Source organism: Ambystoma mexicanum, chromosome 1p (assembly GCF_040938575.1).
Source record: "Ambystoma mexicanum isolate Mex_15411 chromosome 1p, UKY_AmexF1_1, whole genome shotgun sequence".
In the NCBI taxonomy this organism is placed as follows: domain Eukaryota; kingdom Metazoa; phylum Chordata; class Amphibia; order Caudata; family Ambystomatidae; genus Ambystoma; species Ambystoma mexicanum.
The window spans coordinates 503,688,374-503,709,469 of NC_090921.1; the positions used below are offsets into that span (position 1 = coordinate 503,688,374).

At 45.7% G+C, this 21,096-nt stretch overlaps 1 protein-coding gene across 1 annotated transcript in view; it reads left to right on the forward strand.

Annotated features, from left to right (window-relative positions):
• Positions 1 to 21,096, forward strand: part of SEMA6B (semaphorin 6B) — a 563,759-nt gene that overhangs the window by 320,957 nt on the left and 221,706 nt on the right. Inside the window, exons 2-3 of the mRNA XM_069649360.1 lie at positions 4,309 to 4,460; positions 13,904 to 14,033. Coding sequence (XP_069505461.1) covers positions 4,340 to 4,460; positions 13,904 to 14,033 — 251 coding nt within the window. The 5' untranslated portion in view covers positions 4,309 to 4,339. The remainder of the gene's footprint in view (positions 1 to 4,308; positions 4,461 to 13,903; positions 14,034 to 21,096) is intronic.

Consider the following 21,096-nt stretch of genomic DNA (forward strand, 5'->3'; position numbering starts at 1 on the left):
GCCAGCACACAGCATGCTCTGCTAGGCTCTGCAGCAAGCTCCCTGGATGAGAAGTGCCAGAAGGTCTCTGAACCTACAACCAAGGACAAGGTAGTTGCCAGCAACACACTCCACAGCTGTGGGCTGTCCACCTTAAAGGACGACACAAGCCCATTCAAGAAGCTGGGAGAAGTACCCCGACAAGCATCTACTAACGTCTGCCTTACAGGACTTTTTTTGAGCCAGTTGAGTTGCTTCATCTGCAACCGACTGCAAGGCTAACGGTTGTCAAGCCACCATCGCTTTGAAGATATTCCAGATGTCTCTACCAGTGCTTCAGAACCGCTGATCAGCCCTGAGACAATGATTTCTGACCCAGAGCCACCGTTTACCTAGTCTGCATCCGTTCATCGTCCAGCTTTGCTCGCCAAACCACATGGCCACCTGATACCTGCAGCTGACTCCCGTCAGGAACTCTGTCACAGAAGCCTGCAAAGCGCCCTGAAGCCGTCTCGACCCTGTCGAGCACGAAGAACACCCACAGCACAAGGTACATTGTGGTTCTGTCCCTCTGGTCCTTTCCAGAAGGCTGTTAGATTCACGTTAAGACCCATTCCTCCCTTTGTACTGAAGCCAAGAAACCTTAAACGATTGTGGCTATTCACCATACCGACTACCCTCCTGTCAGTATCCAGAGTGCATCACTTTTCCTTATTTGAAACTGTCTGTCCTCTGCATTCCCTTACAGAGTGGGTTGTATTTCGTAGTGTTGTTAGAGTGTATGTTGTGATATAAATAAAGTAGATATTTTTTATACAAATTTGACTGGGCAGTCTTTTTTATCATTGGGTAATATTTGTATTCTCGCTTTGTTGCAACCAGCCAACGATCCACACCTTTTCAGAGATAAGCCTGCCGTTCCATCCACGTTACCAAAATTGGATAAGTAGATTTATAATTTGCTTGTTATTCCAATCTGTTTGGATGCCTTCTGGTGTACTAGTGATGTGCGGCTGATTTATGAGTTAGAAACCAACATTCACCCAAGGACCACTGGTGCCCCGGAAGTTGATTTGTCACATTACAAAACCTCCATAAAATTAAAGCATTAAAATAAAGGTCTGAAGCTTGCCCTTGAGTTAATTCTTCTGCTCCATAATGTGTACCTATGGAGAATTTGGGCAATATTTGAGGATTATTATTGACATAGCAAATAATACGGTGAATCACAACTTGTCCACAAAGAGAAGACCTGCAAACAATCCTTCTATTGTCATGCACCTACCCTCTGGAACTCGATCCAGGTCTAGTCTCGGAATGCCCCACCAATTCTCTAATTTCACAAATCTCTCAAAACATGGCTCTTTTAACAACACCTGACCAAAGACTAACTCCAGTGGACGCACATACCGACGCACAGTACTGCGCTACTATCAAAAGATGGCAGCCCAAATGCTGGCCACCCACACTATGTACAGCGCTCCGCTGCTCTCGAGCTAGGCCCGCACTTTAAACAATAAAAAATAAAAATAAAATAAACAGTGTTTTTCCTCAGATGATCTGTAGAACTAGAGCCCAGTGTGAGTGGGTGCCCCTAAGGACAGGGCAACAACAGAGGAATTTCAAAAGTAACGCTCCTATGGAATCAGTTAACTTAGTGAACACATTTGCCTTTAGAAATAAGACGCCTTAGATTATCCATAGTTCTAATTCTTGGAAGAATACTTCAGAGCTGCTCAGAAGGCAGGGCGATCGAATGGCGAATGCCCTTTGCTGTTGGACTGCTGGCCAAGGTGCATAGGGATAGCCCGCGGAAGAGTCCATTAGGGAGTCGGAAGAGGCGGTCCACGGAACAGGGATACCGTCTTCCCTTTCTAGAGGCCATTGTCAGTTTGAATGGAGGGGTGTCCGCTACATTCGACAGAGGCAGTTGTTAAGCATAGGTTTTCAACAGATGCAGTACGACAAAAAACAAAGGCGTGCGTGGGATTTAGGGGAGGGATTGAAGGAACAGGCAGCATGGGGGCACTTGCTTTACACAGGCAATGATGCATGTGGTCGTCTCTATGTATCCTGTGTGGTAAATCAATACAAAATCAAGATTAGGTGTTATTGTAGAAAGAAGTGTGATATTTTAAATAACACATATTTTACTGTTTCCACCATACTACTAACAATGCAAATAAGATAGTGAACGTGAGAGAGAGAGAGAAAGTGAGAGAGAGAGAGAGAGAGAGAGAGAGAGAGAGAGAGAGAGAGAGAGAGAAAGTTTTTACATCAGCAAACTTCCCACATTCTTTTCCCTTCTCCCCTGCTTCATCTTTCTTTTTCTAGCGCTCTATCTCTCTCTATATAAATATCCCTTACACTGTCCTGTTGTCCTGGGGCATTAGTCAGAGATCGCCAGTGACAGCAGCTGCTACCTCTGTGCTGGTCATTGCTATCCCTGTGGCTTGTCCTTCTAATCCTGCCTAACAGCCATTCAGAATGCAGAATGCAGATTTTGGCCAGGAAACCACAGGATCATGAGCACCTCACCTAGCGCGGCAGCTACACAGCGAGGCAAGGGCGCTTTCATGCTGGGTCTCGAAGCTGCTGCTCAGGCTGGGTCTCGAAGCTGCAGCTCAGGCTGGGTCTCGACGCTGCAGCCCAGGCTGGGTCTTGGCGCCGCTGCCCAGACTTGGTCTCTATGTCGCTGCCCAGACTGGGTCTCGACGCCACAGCCGAGGCTGGGTCTTGACGCCGCTGTCCAGGCTGGCTCTCGATGTCGCTGCCCAGGCAGAGTCTCGACGCCGCTACCTAGGCTGGTTCTCGACGCCACTGCCCCGGCCGGTTCTCAACATTGCTGCCCAGCAGGTCCGGGAGCAGTAGTTTGGAAGCAGTGGCCAACCCTAAATTGCTGGCACAAAACAAGATACGACTGTGCTAAAAACAATTGACCGGGAACAGGCAAATCGCAGCTTAGACTAGCAGCAGGACAGTGCAAACTGTACAAGCCAAAGTGAGTGCAGCATTGGGATTAGGGAATTCGCGGAGCAGGGGACCTCCGGGTGAACGAATGAGGAGGAGGAGATCTAACTTTATGGGCCTGAAGATGTTTACATGAATGAGGATTATGTATGTTTAGTGTGTGCATTTGAACGATGATCACTACAACTTATACAGGCAGGGTGGCTGTCTGCACCCCCCACCCTTCCATGCAGCGCTATAACCTGCTTGATGGGTCCTTCAGGAATTGAGTCGTTTGCAGTTCCCGTCGGCACCACTGTCTCCATGAGGTACCTGAGCCCTTCTGTGGCTTGCTTTTCTGCTAAACCCTTTCCAAGAAAGGCATTGACCATGGCATAACATTTTCAGACTGATGAATAACAGAGACGTAAATCATTTTTTGTTATAGTCAGCTAAATGAGTTTGTAATGTTTGGGTAATTTGTATGCAATTGATTATTGCATAGGTATATTTCTTTACAAACACGTTTTGCTCCTGAAGAACGCCTCTTTGACCTAAACACGTTTTCTGTGTCTGCACTTAGTCGACATTTCTTGAATTTGTGATGCACTGGTCGTTCTATTACTTCTGTGGATCAATGTATATGCTTGGAATTGCTATTGTGATGGATGACTGATAAGCCCTCCATTTTGGTTTGTAAAGTTCTTCAGCCTAGAAAATGTTCGTGAAATAAAAGGTCTGTTTTTGAAGCCTGCAAAGTATGTCATTTATCTAAGACAATCCATAAAGGTTGGGCCTTTATCATGTGAACATATTACATAGGTTAATCTATTAATATTATTAGAACTTGCCACTGCAATTAATTTGGTTTAGTTTCAGAGTCTCAGGGTTCGTGGGTAACACAAGAGGGGATGTTCATACTTGCTACAGCAATGGGATTGATCATAACTTGAGCATTTTAAAAACACATTTACAATGTTGGAGTCTAAAGAGGATTCTTTGATTTGCAGATGCAATTCTGGTACTTGTTCAGGCCCCCTCCCTGTCAGTGCACGGCATCATGCAGCTTTTGCTAGGCGGAGCTGGCCCAGGATGTGGACTAGTTAAAGGCCAGCACTGGTTTAATGGTGAATATGGAAGCTCAGGTTCCGTGCTCTTAAGGCTGGTTGCCGTCCTGAAAGTACTGATTTGTACATTTCTGAGATCATCTCTCTCTGTTGACTGTCCTGTTGCTAGTAGATTAAGCTGGAATCTACTGTTCTGAGTCTGAGCATAAGTATTTAGGATGCAATGAGACTTGCAGACTGTTGGCCAGTGATCTTGGATCTCATTGCCCAGGCTAGCGCCCAGATTAACCTTGTTTTCTGGTCCTTGCTGCAGGTGGCTATCCAGAGCTGGCTGTCCGGAGACCATGAGCCCCTGCGCTCTCCTGCCACTGCTGCTGCCTCTGCTTCTACTCTTGCTGCTAGAGGGCGCTGTGGAGGCCACATTTCCTGAAGAGCCAGGCGCCATCAGCGTGGCACCTGCAGAGAGTAAGTACGCTACAAGATGGAAGATCTAACTGGGCTACGTGTTTAGTTGAAGGGTGCACCCCATTAAAAGTTGGAGCTCCGTCTTTCCCTCAAGTTCTTCTCTCTTATTGCAGGTATCACGTCCCCCAATGCCCCCGTTCTCAGACCTGCACACTGAGTTAATCCATGTGCAATTTCTAAGCCTCCCATCCTTCTCCCCTTTCCTTCCTTCCCCCATTCCACTTGCTTGTGGGAACATTTTAGGATTTTGCAGGTTTCTCATTCTCCCATCACACCCACCAACCATCACCACTCCCTCCAGCGGGTCTCTAAAGGGTGTCAAAGCATTCACCAGTTTCTCATCCTGCCATGCATCGGCTTCACGGGTATGGGTTGGTCCTCATTGTAAGTTAGTGACTTTGGGAGTTCCTCCGTTTTCAACAAGACTCACCCCTAACCCCACCCTTTCCTCACATTGGGTGCTCTCTCTCCTTAGAGTTGTGGGAAGTTGGTTGCACACTGGGAGCCAGATTTGCTGCCCCTTTCCCACTTTAGTATTTTTCAGATCTAGAGCCGAGTTGAGGTCACACTTTGTTGGGGTCAGCATCTCTGACTGCATCCCATCCTCCATACACCCTCAACAAGCCCCGTATACTCCTTGATGTCAGTGTGATGGACCGCTCTTTGTTCCTTTTGCAGTATCATCTCTCTGCTACTCGCTGCAGGTGTGATGGAGTGCACTGTGTAGGTAGAGCACGTCTCTTCTCCTACAGAGCACCACCTCTCACTGTCTCGTGCCTCTCCCCACCTGCTGCTATGAGGGAGTGTTATGAGTGTGTAGTTTGCCTGTCTCCCAATAATGCACAATGTCTTCTCGTTGCATGCTGTAATGCTGGACATGCCAATAGCATCCACGGGTCATCAGCACACTTGAAATTGAAGTGGACCTCTATTTTCTGCATGCCTAGCAATTCCAGGTCGAGGTCCTTGTCTTCCAGACTCTGGGAACAATTGGTATATCTTCTGAAAAAATGAAATCTGGAACAATGTATTAACAATACATTTCAATTATTGACTAAAAAATAAAAATCATTTTTTATATTTATATTTTTAAAATTTCATGGAAGATACGAACAATAACACAATGCAATTATTCATTCAAGAATTCAATTCATTCAACCCATACAACCCATTAAATCTATCCACGTGCACACTTAAATCATTCACTCAATAAAACTGTGTACAGTTATTCCTTCAAGAATTCAATTCATTCAACCCATACAACCCATACAACCCATTCAATCCATCCACGTGCACAATTAAACCATACACTCAATAAAACTGTGTACAGTTATTCCTTCAAGAATTCAATTAATTCAACCCATACAACCCATTCAATCCATCCACGTACACACTTAAACCATACACTCAATAAAACTGTGTACAGAAACAATTACAGCATAAGGGAACATTGTGGCCTAAACAAGAATAAAGCCAAAGAAAAATATTTTGGAAATTATATAATTTGATATGTAGGCAGGAGAAGACTGAAATAGCTCAATTTTGCTAATGTTGACTGCCTGCTACTCCAAAAAAAGCACCAGCAATTCTACTCTGCACAGACCTGATGCCCCACTGTTTGCAAATGGATAGCGGGTCCAAACCCTCAACTCCCATAATGTTTGTAGGGGTTCGGAGGTAAATTATAAGACGCCTAGAGGTACACCGCCAAACGAATAATATAACCTTAGCTATCTTATTTTTCTTATTATGACCAAAAATCACACAAATTAAATGTTCTTAGAAGGAAGGTTAGTACAAATGCGAGTGGGCCTGCTGTGACCATTAATGCAGTAATTGAAGTACGAGGCGCACCACTTTATAGTAATGAGCCATTTAAGTCCGGGTGTGGCGGCTCTTCAGGTTTGTGCTCAATAAAACAATGGCTGCTTCCAGAGCACCGTCCTTGAGTGTTTTGCGAAGCAGCAATGATAAGTGAGGAGGATTGATTAAAGTGTCTTCACCAGAAACACTGATGCATTCAGTAGGCACACATACATATATGGAGAGGTTCACCCAAATCCTGACAAGTGAAGCCAGATAATGGCAGACCATGCATCATTGACAGTAGTGAGCACCAGGTCAAACAAATATTCGTATTCACACGTCATGGCCACAGTGGATTAGCAAAAACTACTGACAGAAATAAAACAAAATGGCGGAGAGAATTTTTCTTAACTCCCAGAAAACTATATCATCATGGAGGGGTATGAAGAGGAATGAATCAGGGCCAAGCTGACCATTGCAAAACTGGAGATAGATTAGCTGTTGTACGATAACAAATGGTTGGCGAGAGAAATATCAAAAGCTCCCCATGAAGACAAAGTGCTGTGCATCGACAACTGCAGGTTGAGGCAGAAAGCTGCCAAAGGATGCAGAGAAAGGAGTTCTGGGAGCTGGCGCCAAGGAGTGGCAGTGAATATGGTACTGATCACTTGACTCACAAGATGCTGGGAAGCTGAGATAAAATTGTACACAGAGGTGCAGCGATATTTTGAGAAGCTCTTGACTCGCATGGTTCTAAGAAGCCTAGAATCCCATTTGATCACTGGGTTGTGGAGAGGTCTTGAAGAGCACTTGGCTGAAAAGGGGCTGTGAGGCTGAGATGAACCCCAAGTGGGCAAAGACTCAATCATAAAAGTACCATAAGTCCTGAAGAGAACAAAAATTCAATTGAAGTTGACTATCTGGGAAAGGTCCTTAAGAACAAGTACTAAGACTTTTGAGGAGCACTAAGACCCTAAGGGTGATAACTAGCCAAGGCACTTGTACTAAATTGCTGTTGAGATCTCTGTGAGATGCACAACTGAAATAGAGAGAAACATGAGATGCCCTCAGAACTAGACGCTGCAAATACAACTAAGAGATACTTGAGCCATTGAAGTCTAAGGTGGAAATGTGTTAAGCAATGCGTCGCGCTGGTGCTGCGTACCTGTTCTTTCTGTTTGTCGTGGCGATGAAACCCGACTGTCGAGGGAGGAAGTACAGATGACAGTGTGGCACGAGAAACTAACCCAAAACCCACCCGGATGTAACTGAGAAGCCTTGAATCAGCTCCCCAGGCCACAGGACAACTCTTCCCACATTTTCCTTGCACAGGAACAGTGCAAACACTGACCGGGAAGGCCACGCTGGGTACTGTTGTCCAGGATGATTGTAGGAGGTGAATACAGGAGAGAGCAGCAGGAGCAACTGACTGGATGTTGCAGGATGACAAGCAGGACAAACTGTAGGGGCAGTGGAATGGAAGGCAAAGCAGAGGGTGAACAACTGGAATGGATTCAGAGCAAGAAAGGCAGGTGAAAGGCTGGAAGATACAGCAAGGGGCCAGCTGGAAGGGACACAGAGTGAAGAGGCAGGGGCGTAGCAGACTAGGAGGGCAGGGGAAGAAACAAGGAACAGGAAGAGCAAGGAAATAACTGTAGAACACAGAATAAGGCAATAGCAGGAGCGAAGCACGGTTGAGGGACAAACAGCATTAAGACGCAGAGAACCAGCTGTAGCTGGGACTTAATATGGGGCCACGGACGCCAACGAGGCTTGAACAGCAAGCCATAGTTGCCATAAGGCCTGGTACAATGCGCATTCACGGAACGATGGATACGGCTGTCTGGCTGCGCCCTTCGGGGGAAGAGCCCGCACAGTACGGACCTGTGCGCAGCGCCAACAAAGATACAGCCGTCACGTGGGGGCAGGTAGAAAGGTCCACGAAGGTGAGTGGTGTGACAAAATGGCCTATCCAGGTGAAAGTAACCTGAGAGGGTTGTAAGGTTTCTAAGAGCTTCATATGAGAGAAAGATTTGTAATGTGAGTAGAAAAAGTGGAAGAGCACCCAAGGTTACCCAGGTTAGATAGAGTGTGCTTTTGGAACAAAGCCTGAAGGAAAAGCATTTAGAACGTTGGCAGTGATGGCTTCAACACAAGGCTGGTTGAATGCTTAGAGAATGTGAAGCCAAGCAAGCAGCCGTGAGACAAGAAGCAGAACAGAAGAAGGCAACCCAAGGATCTAGGTAACCCGGAGAATGGTTGTATTGACGGTACCCACCATCCGAATATACCCGAGAGACTATGATTTAAACCAAATTAAACCAATTAATTTGAAAAGGAAAACTAAGTTGGTATTTAAGCTTAAAAATAATAGAAGGAAAATTAGAACATTCGTTTTTTTGGGTTAATGTGAACAACTCTGCCACAGTATTGAGAAGCAAGAGTGCCAGCAGAGGGTGATGATCAGGAAAACTCAACAGCCTTGCTGTGGGCAGGCTGAAGATGGCCGGGTATCCACAGTGTCGCAAGTCTCACACTGCCAACTTGAGGAGCTAGTGTCCGGGGAACAACCAGTACTTGGTATGATGACCACTTGACGCCATCATGTAAAGAACTCAGGACCTGTCTACATACAGGAACCCATTCAGTGACAAGAACCACCCGGAGGTTGACAGTACACTCATAGAACCTGGCTCGAGAGATGGTGACATTTTACCTCCTGTGAGTAGGCCCAGGAGACCAAAGTTCCAAGCAAAAGGCAGGCTCAAACAAGAGGACTTACATCCAGCAGGGGGTTGTGCAGGGGACTCTTCTGTAGATTCACTCAGGTTCTGTAGCCTTGTTGGGACACCAATGTCCCTGGCTAAAGGCGGCACTGAGATCTTCACTGAGGAAGTAGAATCTGGTCACCTAGTCTCAGTTCCTGTGTAGCAAAGTTTTATATACATGGAGTTACACAGACATGGGAAGGCAACGAATACAGGATTGGTTGGATGGGGGGGGGGCAGGAAAACGATCTAGGAAATACAATAAGTATAGATTAGGGGCATCTTGACAGATAACAAATCTGTTTGTCAGTCATACCTAATATCAATTGATAATAATGTCACTTGCAAACATCATTCATTCTCTTTATTTATTTAGTACTTTTTAGCTTGCATAATTAGCAGTTTAATCAGGTTGGTCTCTGCGTAAAGAAAGCCAAGTTCCAACAACATGTCTGCAATAGGTACATAATTTAACACAAGGCTTAAAGTTAGCAACTATTACTAATACTGAGGTAGAAGACCAGGGCCAGTATTCAACCTCTTGGCCCCTTCAGATATGAGGTGAACATAACTACAGAGCGTTGGTCTCAGCGTGGCTGGTGGCAGAAGTGGGATGCATATACGAGCTGTGGCAGGTAGTTTCCAGTAATGATGTTGCAAGAAAAGGATCCACAGGGAATCTTGATTCTGGATTTAGGGACTGCAACTCTGAAGTGCATCTGTTTAGTCATCGTTCCTGAAGGGAAAGACCTCTGCAGTGGGCAAATCCGGTTCCTACAGGTCTGCTCGCCCTTAAATAAGCACCTGTGCCAGAATCCACAGAAAAATGAAGTCAACCCTGTATGGCACCTACATAGTTTAGTTTAGTTTAGTTTATTATTTATAATGCGCAGTTATACCCAGGGGTATCAGGGCGCAGCATGTACAAGAATATGCGAAACTTGGTTACAAGGTGTAAAAGTACAAATTGGCGTAGGGAGAATGTACAGAACAGCAGAGAAAACAATCAATATATACAATATATACACAATAGGAGTGGCAAGCATACAAGTGCGGATCACATGGGGAGTAACCTTGGCATTTAGTTGTCTGGGAGGTCCTTCATTTTCAGCCATGAGATGACCTTAGAGCGGAAGTTCAGGTAGGGCATGTCTGCTCTAAAGTTAGGGGGCAAAGAGTTCCAAAGTTTGGCTGCTTTTACCGGGAAGCTGTTACCTCCTATGGTGGCAAGTTTATAATTTGGGATAGAGAGGCAGTCTTTGTAAGCCGTTCTGAGGGGTCTCGTGGAAATTTGTCTCTGGAACCTGTTGATCAGGTAGATCGGGGCGGCATTGTTAAGGGATTTGTAGGTGAGTGAAGCCGTTTTTAGGAGAATTTTATCTCTGGTGGAGAGCCAATTGTTCTGTTGACTGAGTCCTGATATATGCTCTCTTCTGGGGATACCTAGAGCTGCTCTCAGGGCATTATTCTGGAGAATTTGTATCTTGCTAGTGGTAGCCATGGAGGATCCCAGGTAAAGGGCATTACAGTAGTCAAGGCGGGATAGTATAAGGGCTCTAGCGATTGTAAGACAGCTGGTATCTGACAGAAATGGTTTAGCTGAGCGGATAAGTTTGCATGTGTATGCAGATGAGGATGCCAGTGAACTCAATTGTCTTTTGAAGGAGAGGGTAGAGTCTAAGTAGAAGCCCAAAGTTTTAACCTCCTGTCCAACTTTAATGTTGTTCCCATCTATCTTGAAAGAGTTGTAGGCCGGGCTGAGTTTCCTTAGACTGTGTGTTGTGCCCATGATGATAAGCTCTGTTTTCTCATCATTCAGGCATAGTCCATGAGTAGCCATCCATGCCTGGATGATGATGTACACCCTATTTAACAAGGCCAAATCCTTTCCATAATCTCCAGAAAGCGGAAGGAGGATCTGAGTATCATCTGCATAATTGGTGTAGGTGATACCAAGATGATCCAAATAATCGAAAAGGGGCTTGGTAAATATGTTGTACAGTGTAGGGGAGACGCAGGAGCCTTGTGGTACACCACAGGTGATGGGTATGGGATCTGCTGCAGCTGTGGGCGAGAAGACCCTCATAGTCCTACCGTTAAGGAATGAGGTGATCCAAGAGATGGCCTCGGGCGAGAAGTGTGCTGCTGTGTGGAGATGTGAGCATAGGACAGAATGGTCGACCAGATCGAAAGCAGCAGAAAGGTCAAGGAGGAGGAGCAAGGCAACTTGTCCTTTGTCCCTGAGTGTGTCAATCTGAGCTTTCAAGTCAATGAGTGCAGTCTCAGTCCCGTGTAGTGGGCGGAATCCTGATTGTCTGGATCCTAACAGGTGGTGTTCTTCGAGGTGTCTCTGTATTTGAACGTAGGCGACCTTGTCCAGGATTTTTAGTAAAAAGGGAACAGTTGTTATAGGTCGGTAATTGGTGGGTATGGCTGGGTCAAGAGTGGGTTTTTTCAGTAATGGAAGTACCCAGGATTGTTTTAGATTCGTGGGGATGGAGCCAGTGGTGAAAGAGGCGTTGATCAGTTTCGTAATGAAGGGTGAAAGATCACGAGCAGCGTCTTTGATAAGCTGTGCTGGGCAAAGGTCTCCCTGGCAGTTAGAGGGTTTCAAGGACAGGATAATTTTTTCTATGTCGAGAGTATTGACTTTTGAAAATTTGAAGCGGGTGGGGTCTGTGGTTGCGCACTTGTCTGGTCTCCTAGAGGGGGGCAAGTCTTTTAAGGTCGCTTTTTTGCTAGAGATTTTAGTTTGGAGGGTCTTGATCTTATTGGCCAGGGCATTCTGAATTTCTGAGCACCAGTTTTTATCTTTGGTGCAGGTATCAATGGGTAGTATGGGGGTTTCGACTTCTTTAAGAATGGAAAAGAGTTCTTTCATATTGGACTTGGCAGATGATATGCGAGAGTCAAAGGAAGTTCGTTTGGCTATATAAATTTCTTTTTTGTAGAGTGCAGTTATTTTAGATAGATTGAGTTTGTTAGCAGCTGAAGGACATTTTTTCCAAGTAGTCTCACAGTTTCTCTTTTGTTGCCTCAAATTTTTGAGGAATGGTGTATACCATTTGTTGAGGTGTGATTTCTGTTTGCTGGGTCTGAGTTTGAGAGAACTTTGAGAGTTTGTGAACGGAGGCCTTAGCCCTCATACATGCCCGAAGAATATCAGCACCGCTTTGGGCATACAAAAGCACACTGCTCTGGACGCCATCGGAGCAATAGTGGCCCTTTCCTTGGGGGGCATGGGGCGGCGTGGCTTTTCCCCAGGTGCTCTGGCTGAAGGGATTCGGCCCCCTAGGGCTTGTTCCCCAGCTCAAGTGGCTCATGCCTCCGTGGTCTTGGTTCAAGGGATCGTTAAAGGGCTGCAGCTCAACGGCAGAACGGTTCCATGGATTCTTGCAGTACAGGTATGGGGGAAGCTTATCAAAGGTAGTTGTAGTTTCTTGGAGCTATCCGTGCTTCAAATGGGTTCTTGGCCAGTGTGATGCCCATGGTAGAATCCCTGTGAGGAATGGCAGCAGCAATGATGTGCTCAGATGCAGGGTGTTGTACCCTAAAGCAGGGCAATGTCACACTGTGTTTCAACTAATTACATGAAATGCATTCATTCAAGCATTCAACTGACTCTTGAGTCTGGCTACAGTGGAAATCCTGGTAGTGTGTTGTTAGGATACACTTTGCCAGCGGGGCACCCATGGACACCTGAACTTTACTCTTTCATTTTACGTAAATACTGCTGGCAAATTACACTTTGCAGAGGGCATTAACAATGGATTTCTATGAAATCCGCAAGCATTTAGCAGATGGTAAATGCAGGCGGATTCCATAGTAATCCATTCGTTTTACACGGTAGTTTTACACATTAGTTTTACACCTGCATGAAAATCTCTTGCAGGCGCAAAACTAAATGGTTTTGCAGGAGGAGCGGAAATGAGACGTAGGAATCGTATTTTCCCTCCCATCTCCCACTCCATCTGCAAAACAACTTTAACATCCTCCGGAGCATAGGAGAAAGGCATACGCAACTTACACCTGGGGTTGCCGTCTTGCTTCTATACTCAGCAGGGATGCTAAAAATGACCCCCATAATCCTCAAACGCTGTCTGGAGCAGATGTTCCTTATGATGTTTTCTGCATTTGATTAATTAAGCCTGAAGTTATTGGTCTACACATTCGTTTCCCAGCCGCCCCCCAAGCCAAGGTGGCGCGTTTGGTATTGAAAGAAGTGTAGGAATGTTCCAGCCAGATTTCTCCAATTGGTAGGGTTTACAGGCCTCTGGAAACCAATGCAGCAGTCCCTACCGATTATATGAGTGACCGCCTGTACTTTAATGGATTAGGCTGCACAGTTACCTACAGCTGACAATCCACTCAACTGCAAGGTATTGAATTCCTGAGACAAATACAAAATATATGTTTTATGTATGACATTTAAAAAAGTCAGGGGGCACGTTCCACCTTATAAGAACCCCCCTCGTCTCCCATTATAAGTATGGCAGCCTCCCTGTAAAGCACCGAGACTCACTGGCCCATGATTCTCCCTCTTTCCACCCTCCCCTGCACGAATGGTGAGTGCGAGCGTGCGTGCGTGCGCGTGTGCGTGTTTGGTGCCTATCGTCCCATAAAACAGCACGCCTCCCTGTCGCATACCTCTTTGCTCTCTCCTCTGCAGCTGTGACGGATCACCCTGTGTATGCAGAGTGCCTGTCTCCCTGTAGAGTGCCATGTATCACTGTGTCGTGCTTCACTCTGCCCCCCCCCACTCTCCTCACCAGGTCGGTGTGATGGAGCACGCTGAGCATCTAGGGTGTCTGTCTCCTTATAGTGTGTCATATCTCACTGTCTCACTCTCCACTCTGGTCTCCCCTGCAGGTGTGAGGGATTACTCTGTATTTGTTGGCCGGGGGTCGGCCCGCACCTCATTTCCTGACGGTGGCCATAACGAAAGACTCAACATCCAGCGAATGCTCAGAGTGAACAGGACGCTGTACATCGGAGACAGGTAACTCAGGCAGAGGGCATTGATCCGGGGATTGTGGGTGTTGCACCAATCAGAGAGTGTGTAGGTGGGAGGTGAAATATCTCCAATCCTCAAGTAATGGAGCCGTTCCATTCAATGGTTAGAGTAGCTGTTTCCTCTCCTCCGGATCTACTCTGGAGTTCACCTCGCCTGATCGCAAATTGTGGTAGATATATAGACTAACTCAGCCACGCAATCTCCCTCACAGCACCTCTTGATCAAAAATAAAACTTTACGCAAGAAGGCATACACTCCTGATTTGTTGTGTGCCGTGCCACACTTGTACTGGAGCTTAAGTCAACCCAAAAGCCCTGGCCCGCACTGCACCCCTACCTGGAGGGCTGGGCGGCACCCAAATCCTGGACACACCCATGGGTGACAATGCTGAGGTCTGGAGCTTGGCCTGTAGGTATCCAGGGATGGATGGCACATCATTGGTGGTAGCTGCGGCTCTTTGTCTGAGATCTAAATTTGATAGCCAGCTTGCGTTCCCTCCACAGATCCATGCCTGTCATGCCCTGCTTGGATCCCATGAAGAACATCAGGGAAAGTCTTTCCTTTATTGTGGCTGAATTCACGCTCCTGGGATCGCTGCAGTCATTTCACCCACTTAGAATATGAAATCTCGTTGTGTTGTAGTGGGGGCTTGGTTAGGAGTCTCCAGCTTGCCCAGAATGAGGATGTCAGATTGATCGCTGGTGCTATACATTCTGATCACATGACCCCACACCAGGGCTCTTCATTATCTCACCCTTTAAAACTCACATCTCTTGCAAAGTTCTTTGCATTAGAGTGTGTGCATTCACTGGCACCACTCCTTGTTTTGTGAGAGATGGCCCAGTCTCTTTCTTCTTCTCCACAGTTATATTCAGCCCATCGTAACCTGAAGGCAGTACGTTTCTACCGATGGAAACATAGAGGTTGCCGCTCTTTCTCTGTTTGGGTTTCAACACTTTGGAATTCTCTTCCTCTCTTAGTGGAAGTTTTTCATGGATAATCTTTGTTTCTTCTGGACATTAAGACCTTCCTCTTCCACTCACGCCCTGGCTCCCCAACACCATCAAAAGGTTCACTGTACAGTCCTACGGGCCCAGATGCCTTCAAGCTGCTGTACACTTTATACATCATTTTCCACATCGCTGTTTAAAGGGGCTATACCCACTTCTTCGGGTACTGTTTACCCTAGAGTAAAAAGTGAAGTATGGGGATAGGATTAGGTGAAGGGTTAGGAAAGGGGGGGGTGAGGACTAGTGCCTGCATTAGGAGGTTGTGAAGATTGAGGACATTGGAAGGGAGTTATGGGAAAGGGAAAAGGTACAAAGGGATTAGGGTTAAGGTTAGGATGAGGTGATGCCTTGAATTTACCAACATGATAGATAAATGTAACTTGCATCAGGAGTGTGCTGTCCAAACCACTTTTAGAAAAAGGTTTTAAAAAGCTACTGTAGGAAAGAAAACCTTGATAAAGAAACTCCCAAAAAGTACTGTACTACGAAAAGTATTGCATTTCGAGGAAGCGGCACTTGAATAAAATCTATCATGGAAAGAAAATCTTGAGGAACATACACTGGAGCAAGGACCATAGATCATTGCAAATCAGTTCATTATTCATATACTTTGTTCTCACAATGAAAGGTTTGATGTCATGTCAGCCCCGATTAACAGTCTAAACACCCTGGCTTGTAATGACCCTTATTAGAGTGACAGTAAATACTAGGATACAATGTTAGAAAGCTTGTGCTTTCATAAGTCCCAGAGGCTGCTTCATTAGACGGCCTTAGCTCAATGAAAAAGTGGATAGGCAGCAACATTAAACATCATTTCTGTCACATTTAAAACATGCATGTCCCTTCATTGAGAAGTGATGCATTAGATACAATTTCCTATGCAATGAAATTGTCAATATAAATAAACGAGCTTCCATTCTGCTGAACACATCCAATGCAATCTCCCTATATTGTCCTATAAATATATCCACAATTCATTACTTCGCATATAAAGATGCATGGACAATGACTGCATTGTTTCAAAAACAAACACTGACAAAGGACATCGTTTTGGCTTTGTGTGGTGAAAAAAGTGTCCTGTTTTGGCAGAAATTGACATTCGTTTCTCATATGCTACCATCCTTTAGAAGGGATTTCCATGAAATGTTCCAGTGTGCACATCATATGGCAGCTTTTGCCTTCATGAATCAGGTATTGCACTCACGTGACAAGCTACTAAATGCATTGCAGGGCATTGCGGCCATGTTTCACGATACTCGCACCATATGTCAGCTATTGCCACCATATGTTTTTTGTCACGAGATGCCCAGCTGCTCACACCATTGCCAGGGTTTCCAATCATTTTTTACAGTTACTCATGCTAAAGGCCAGGCAGTGCCACCTTTTGCGGATGCTGCCAGTTTATGCCCATGGACACACCGTTTTTGGTAGCTATTGCCATCATATGCCAAGATGCTAAGACCACAGATTGGGTTTCACCATCATGTTCCCAGCTACTTACAGCATCTAGAGGCCAAAAGGGGAGAGTAGTGTAAAGGTGGTATGTGGGGTGGCAAGAAAGAGCTGGCACCATGGCAGTGCTCTAGACCATAGAGGGAAAGAGGGGTACCGAGCAGAGTGAGGCAGAGGCGCGCCTTCACTGTGGGGAGAGGGGTCCTAGGTGAAGAGAGTGTAGCGCCCAGAGCTCTATATCCTCAGGATTACGCTCGCCTGTGCCTTTTTGAAATTTTGTAATGAAAATGAATGATGGGAGTTAAACCTCAGAAAATGTGTGGGGCTAATCCACACACATTTTCCTCTGCTCACCGCACAACAAGCACATAGTCATGTGTACTGTGGAGGGACACCGCCTACAGGCACAGTCCTCCCTGTCACATCTAGTTGGAATGTGACAGCCAGGAGTACATGGTAGCATCAAGAGGAGGAGGGCAACACCTTCCCCCTGCCATGGCCAGCCTAATTAAATATCAAAGGCTCTATGGATCCGCCCTATCCTTTGTCTGCCTGTTGGTGGCAGCACATACTTATGAGAGTTAATTGAAGCAGGCCTGTGGGAGGCCTGGTCGCAGGACTGACAAGGGCCAGGATACCCAAAACCCTTTTGATATGCATCTGTGCCAAGTTGAAGTCAGCTCCCGCCCCTTAGGTTGAAGGGCAGCGAATGTCATGTCTGGGACAACTGTTTACAGTAGGCAACCCCTGCAGGGGGGGGGCCCTTTCAGACGGAATAAGTATGTGACTTGATGGAGACAAGAAGTCTATTTTCACCATAACTTCAAGGGAGACCTGCACTTTCATCACGGACCACAGAGAGCTCAATTGGCCAGAGAGACCCTTTGATTCACAACAGACAGGAGAATGGGGTGGGACTTAGTAGTACATGTTTTCACCCCTTTACCTTTCCTGTTGCATAACACTATGGTTGTGACCTCACACATAACATAAGATTGTTGGTGGGGACCCAGGATTGGTTCATTAAGGTAGGCGTTAACACAGGTAGGCCTGCACCAATCACTAGGGTCCATTTGGCTTTAAAAGAGGACTGAGTTCCTCTATTAGGAGATCATCCGACGACTTTGAAAAGGGGTAAGTGAAGGACCCATTTGGGCCCTGGCTGAAGGTACAGTCTGCCTTACAGCTTCTGCCAGTGAAGGAAGGCCAGGATTACCAAGAGGGAAGCAAGATCCCTCCACTAAACATATCCCAGGGAACAAATGGAGATACCGAACTAAGAGGACCCATCAAGCAGCTCCAGAACTGGTACCCAGCCAACACACACTGTACCCTGCTAGGTTCTGCCAGCAAGCTTCCTATGTTGGAAGTGCAAGCGAGTCTCTGAACAAAGGACAAAGCTGCTGCCTGCAAACACTTTAATCAGCTTTGGGCCATCCGACCTTAAAGGAAGACACAAGCCCAGTGAAGAAGCTAAGAGGAGCGCCACTTCAAGCATCAACCAGCGTCCATCTTTTAAGGACATTTTCGAGGCAGTCAAGCCCTCGAGCCGAGACTGTTGTCAGGCTGCAGTCACTAAAGCCACCTGAGACGCCTTGACCAGCGTTCCAGATCCGCCATCCAGCACAGAGACAATGATTCTTGCCCCGAACTACAGTGTAGGCCAGCCTGAAGCCGTCTGTCTAGCCTTGCTTGCTGAACTGCCTGCCGCCTGATACCCGCAGCTGTATCCCATCTTGAACTCCGTCGCAAGAGCTGCAAAGCATCCTGGAACAGACTCAGCCCAGTTGAGCATCAAGATCATCTCAACCACCAGGTACATTGTGGTTCTGTCCCCCTGGTCTTTATCCGAAGGTCCCTAGTGACATTTACAACCTCTTTCTTCCTTGGTGCTGAAACCAAATAACCTTGAACAGTCAAGACTGATTGCTTTATCGACTACCCTCCTGTCAGTATCCAGAGTGCATCTCTTTCCTACGTGAAACTGTCTGTCCTCTGTATTCCTTTACAGGGTGGGTTGTATTTTGTAGTGTGCTAGATCTGTCTGTCATAATAATAATACATTAGATATTTTTATACAACCTGACTGGACAGTTCCTTTTATCATTGGGTAATAATTGTATTGTCGCTGTGTTGCAACTAACCAATGAGCCAAAACCTTGCAGAGATAAGCCTGCCATTCCGTCCATGTTACCAAAATTGGAAAAGGAGGTTTATAATTTATTTGTGTTTCCAATCTGTTTGGATCCCTTCGGGTGTACTAGAGGTGTGGGGCTGATTGATGGTTTAGAAACCGATATTCATCCCTGGACCACTGGTGCACTGGAAGTTGATTTGTCACATGGGGATAGGGTTAACTCAGTCTTTCATCCTTGTGGTATTGACCAATACATTATTATTATCTTGAGCAATAATAACACCTGTTGTTACAGCACTTAGAAGTGGTGGGATTCTGCAGAAAGCACTCCATACAAACAAAACCCCTATAGCAGTAGTAGTCCTTTATTCAAAGGCCAAGGCAGAGATCAGTGGGGTTGTGGTCTGGCCTGGGTCTGTCTGGAGAGGTTAGTGCTAGTTTTGGGTTCAAGAGGAGAGAGTTACACATATGTTTAAGGATCATGGCCATGATATCTTTGTTCTGATTATTGTTAGTCATGTATCCTGTCAGATTCATGTATGTCAGAAGGAGAGGACTGTAGATTTAGGTTCCATGCCTAGGAGTGGATTAGAGAAATTGATGATTAGGGCTGTCCCTGGGCAAGTCATGGCCAGAGTTGGGGATAGATTTGGGGCAATCAGCGGGAGCATTTGATAAGTGGCAGAGTCAAACTATCACTTGAAGGGTTAGGTTAATGTCAAAGATGTGATGCTTTGGGTCATGATAGATTTGGGTGTAGATTCACACGTGTGATAGGATTATTGGAATGTTGGGTACGTATAATCATTTGAGGGTTAGGGGTTCGTACTGATAGTAGGTTTAGGTTTCGAGCCCCCGTTGTAAGGGTTTTGGGATTTGTATTCATTTTATGATCATCCTTGGGAGGAATGGGGTTAGTTCCATCACTGGGAGTGTTAGGAGTGTATCACCAGCCATCAGTGAGGGGTTGGAAGTTGGTTTTAAGGACCTCACTTGGGGAGTTGTGTCCGGGCCCTCTGTGTAAGGATTAGAGCTGGGGTTTTGAACACTAACTGGGGGTGGGGGATAAGACTTAGAGCCAGCTATGTTTCTTCCCAGCTGTAGAGCCCTCTATAGCCAGTCCACTTGCAAGGCCAGGATTAGGGGTGGGGCCTTCCATGGAAAGCTAGTGATGGGATTAGTTGTGATTTGATTTGATTTTTATATTTGTATTTTTTTAATTTTAATTTTAATTTTTATTGATTTTATAGTTTATTACAAACGTTTATCAATTCCTCATAAAAAACAAAAATGAATTCAACAATGTTTCTTCCTACCAGGCCAATAGACCCCGCAACACCCTCCCATCCCTAAGAGAATAAGAAAAAAAAGAAAACACACGCTTCAATCCTACGCCCACCCCTCTTTAAACATTAAAAATGTCCTTCAAAAAGTGTATTAACACAAAGATCATTGAAAATCTTCACCACCCATAAGGAGAGAGCAAACGTGTTCAGCCTCATGGCATTGCCTTTTTTTATAGTCTCCCAAATGCTTGGTTCTGGTTTCCGCCAGCCCCTTTCAAAATACCACAACATGCAACAGTGTTTGCACTTGGCCCTCAGATTTATAAAATCTGCAAGTCGTCTCATTCGTTTTTTCATAAATCTTCAAGATTTCATTGGTGGGAAACAGGTTAAATCGGAATCTCATGTACTGAGTCCAGTACCATGGGGAGGGGAAGAGCTTTAAATATCACTGCCTACCACCATAGGCCTTAGCTTCATTGCCTAAAGCTGATTGCATCCAGTGAGTATTTCTATCCTCTTGGGTTTGGATCCAATCTTGCTCCCATTTTTTATTTATTTGATCAGAATTGGGCATCAGGACTTCGATATTCGAGCCTAACGAATCTAGCATGGCTCTACAGCGACGCTACCATTCTCCTAGGATGGAAGGTTTCATCTTATCCATCTCTTTGCTAAGGATTATACATTTGGGAGTGGGGGTCACTAACAAGTATTTTCGAAATAAAGATAGCAACTTCCAGACAGTTTAAGGTCATCAGCAAATAACAACCTGCCAATCAGCGTTCACCCCGTCAAATGTATACGGTAAATCTGACATAAATAGGTTGAAAAGAGTCAGGGCCATCATGCAGCCTTGTTTCAGCCCCCTTTGTGCGGGAATGGGACCTGACAAGAGACCCTGCGCGTTAAGCCTAATTTTAACATTAGTGCCTTTATAACTTGCAGCTAGCAAGTGCTCTGGACAACTCCAAACCTCCATTTTTCTCCAGAGCAGTTTTCTGTCTACACTGTCAAACACCTTTCTGAGGTCTATAAAGGCCATATAAATGTGTGTCTCTTTTTCAATAGCTCTTCCCTTAAGGATGTTTAATAAAAACAGGTTCAGGTTTCTACCCACCCCCTTTGTAAAACATGTCTGTCTAGGGTCAGATCTTCCCGAA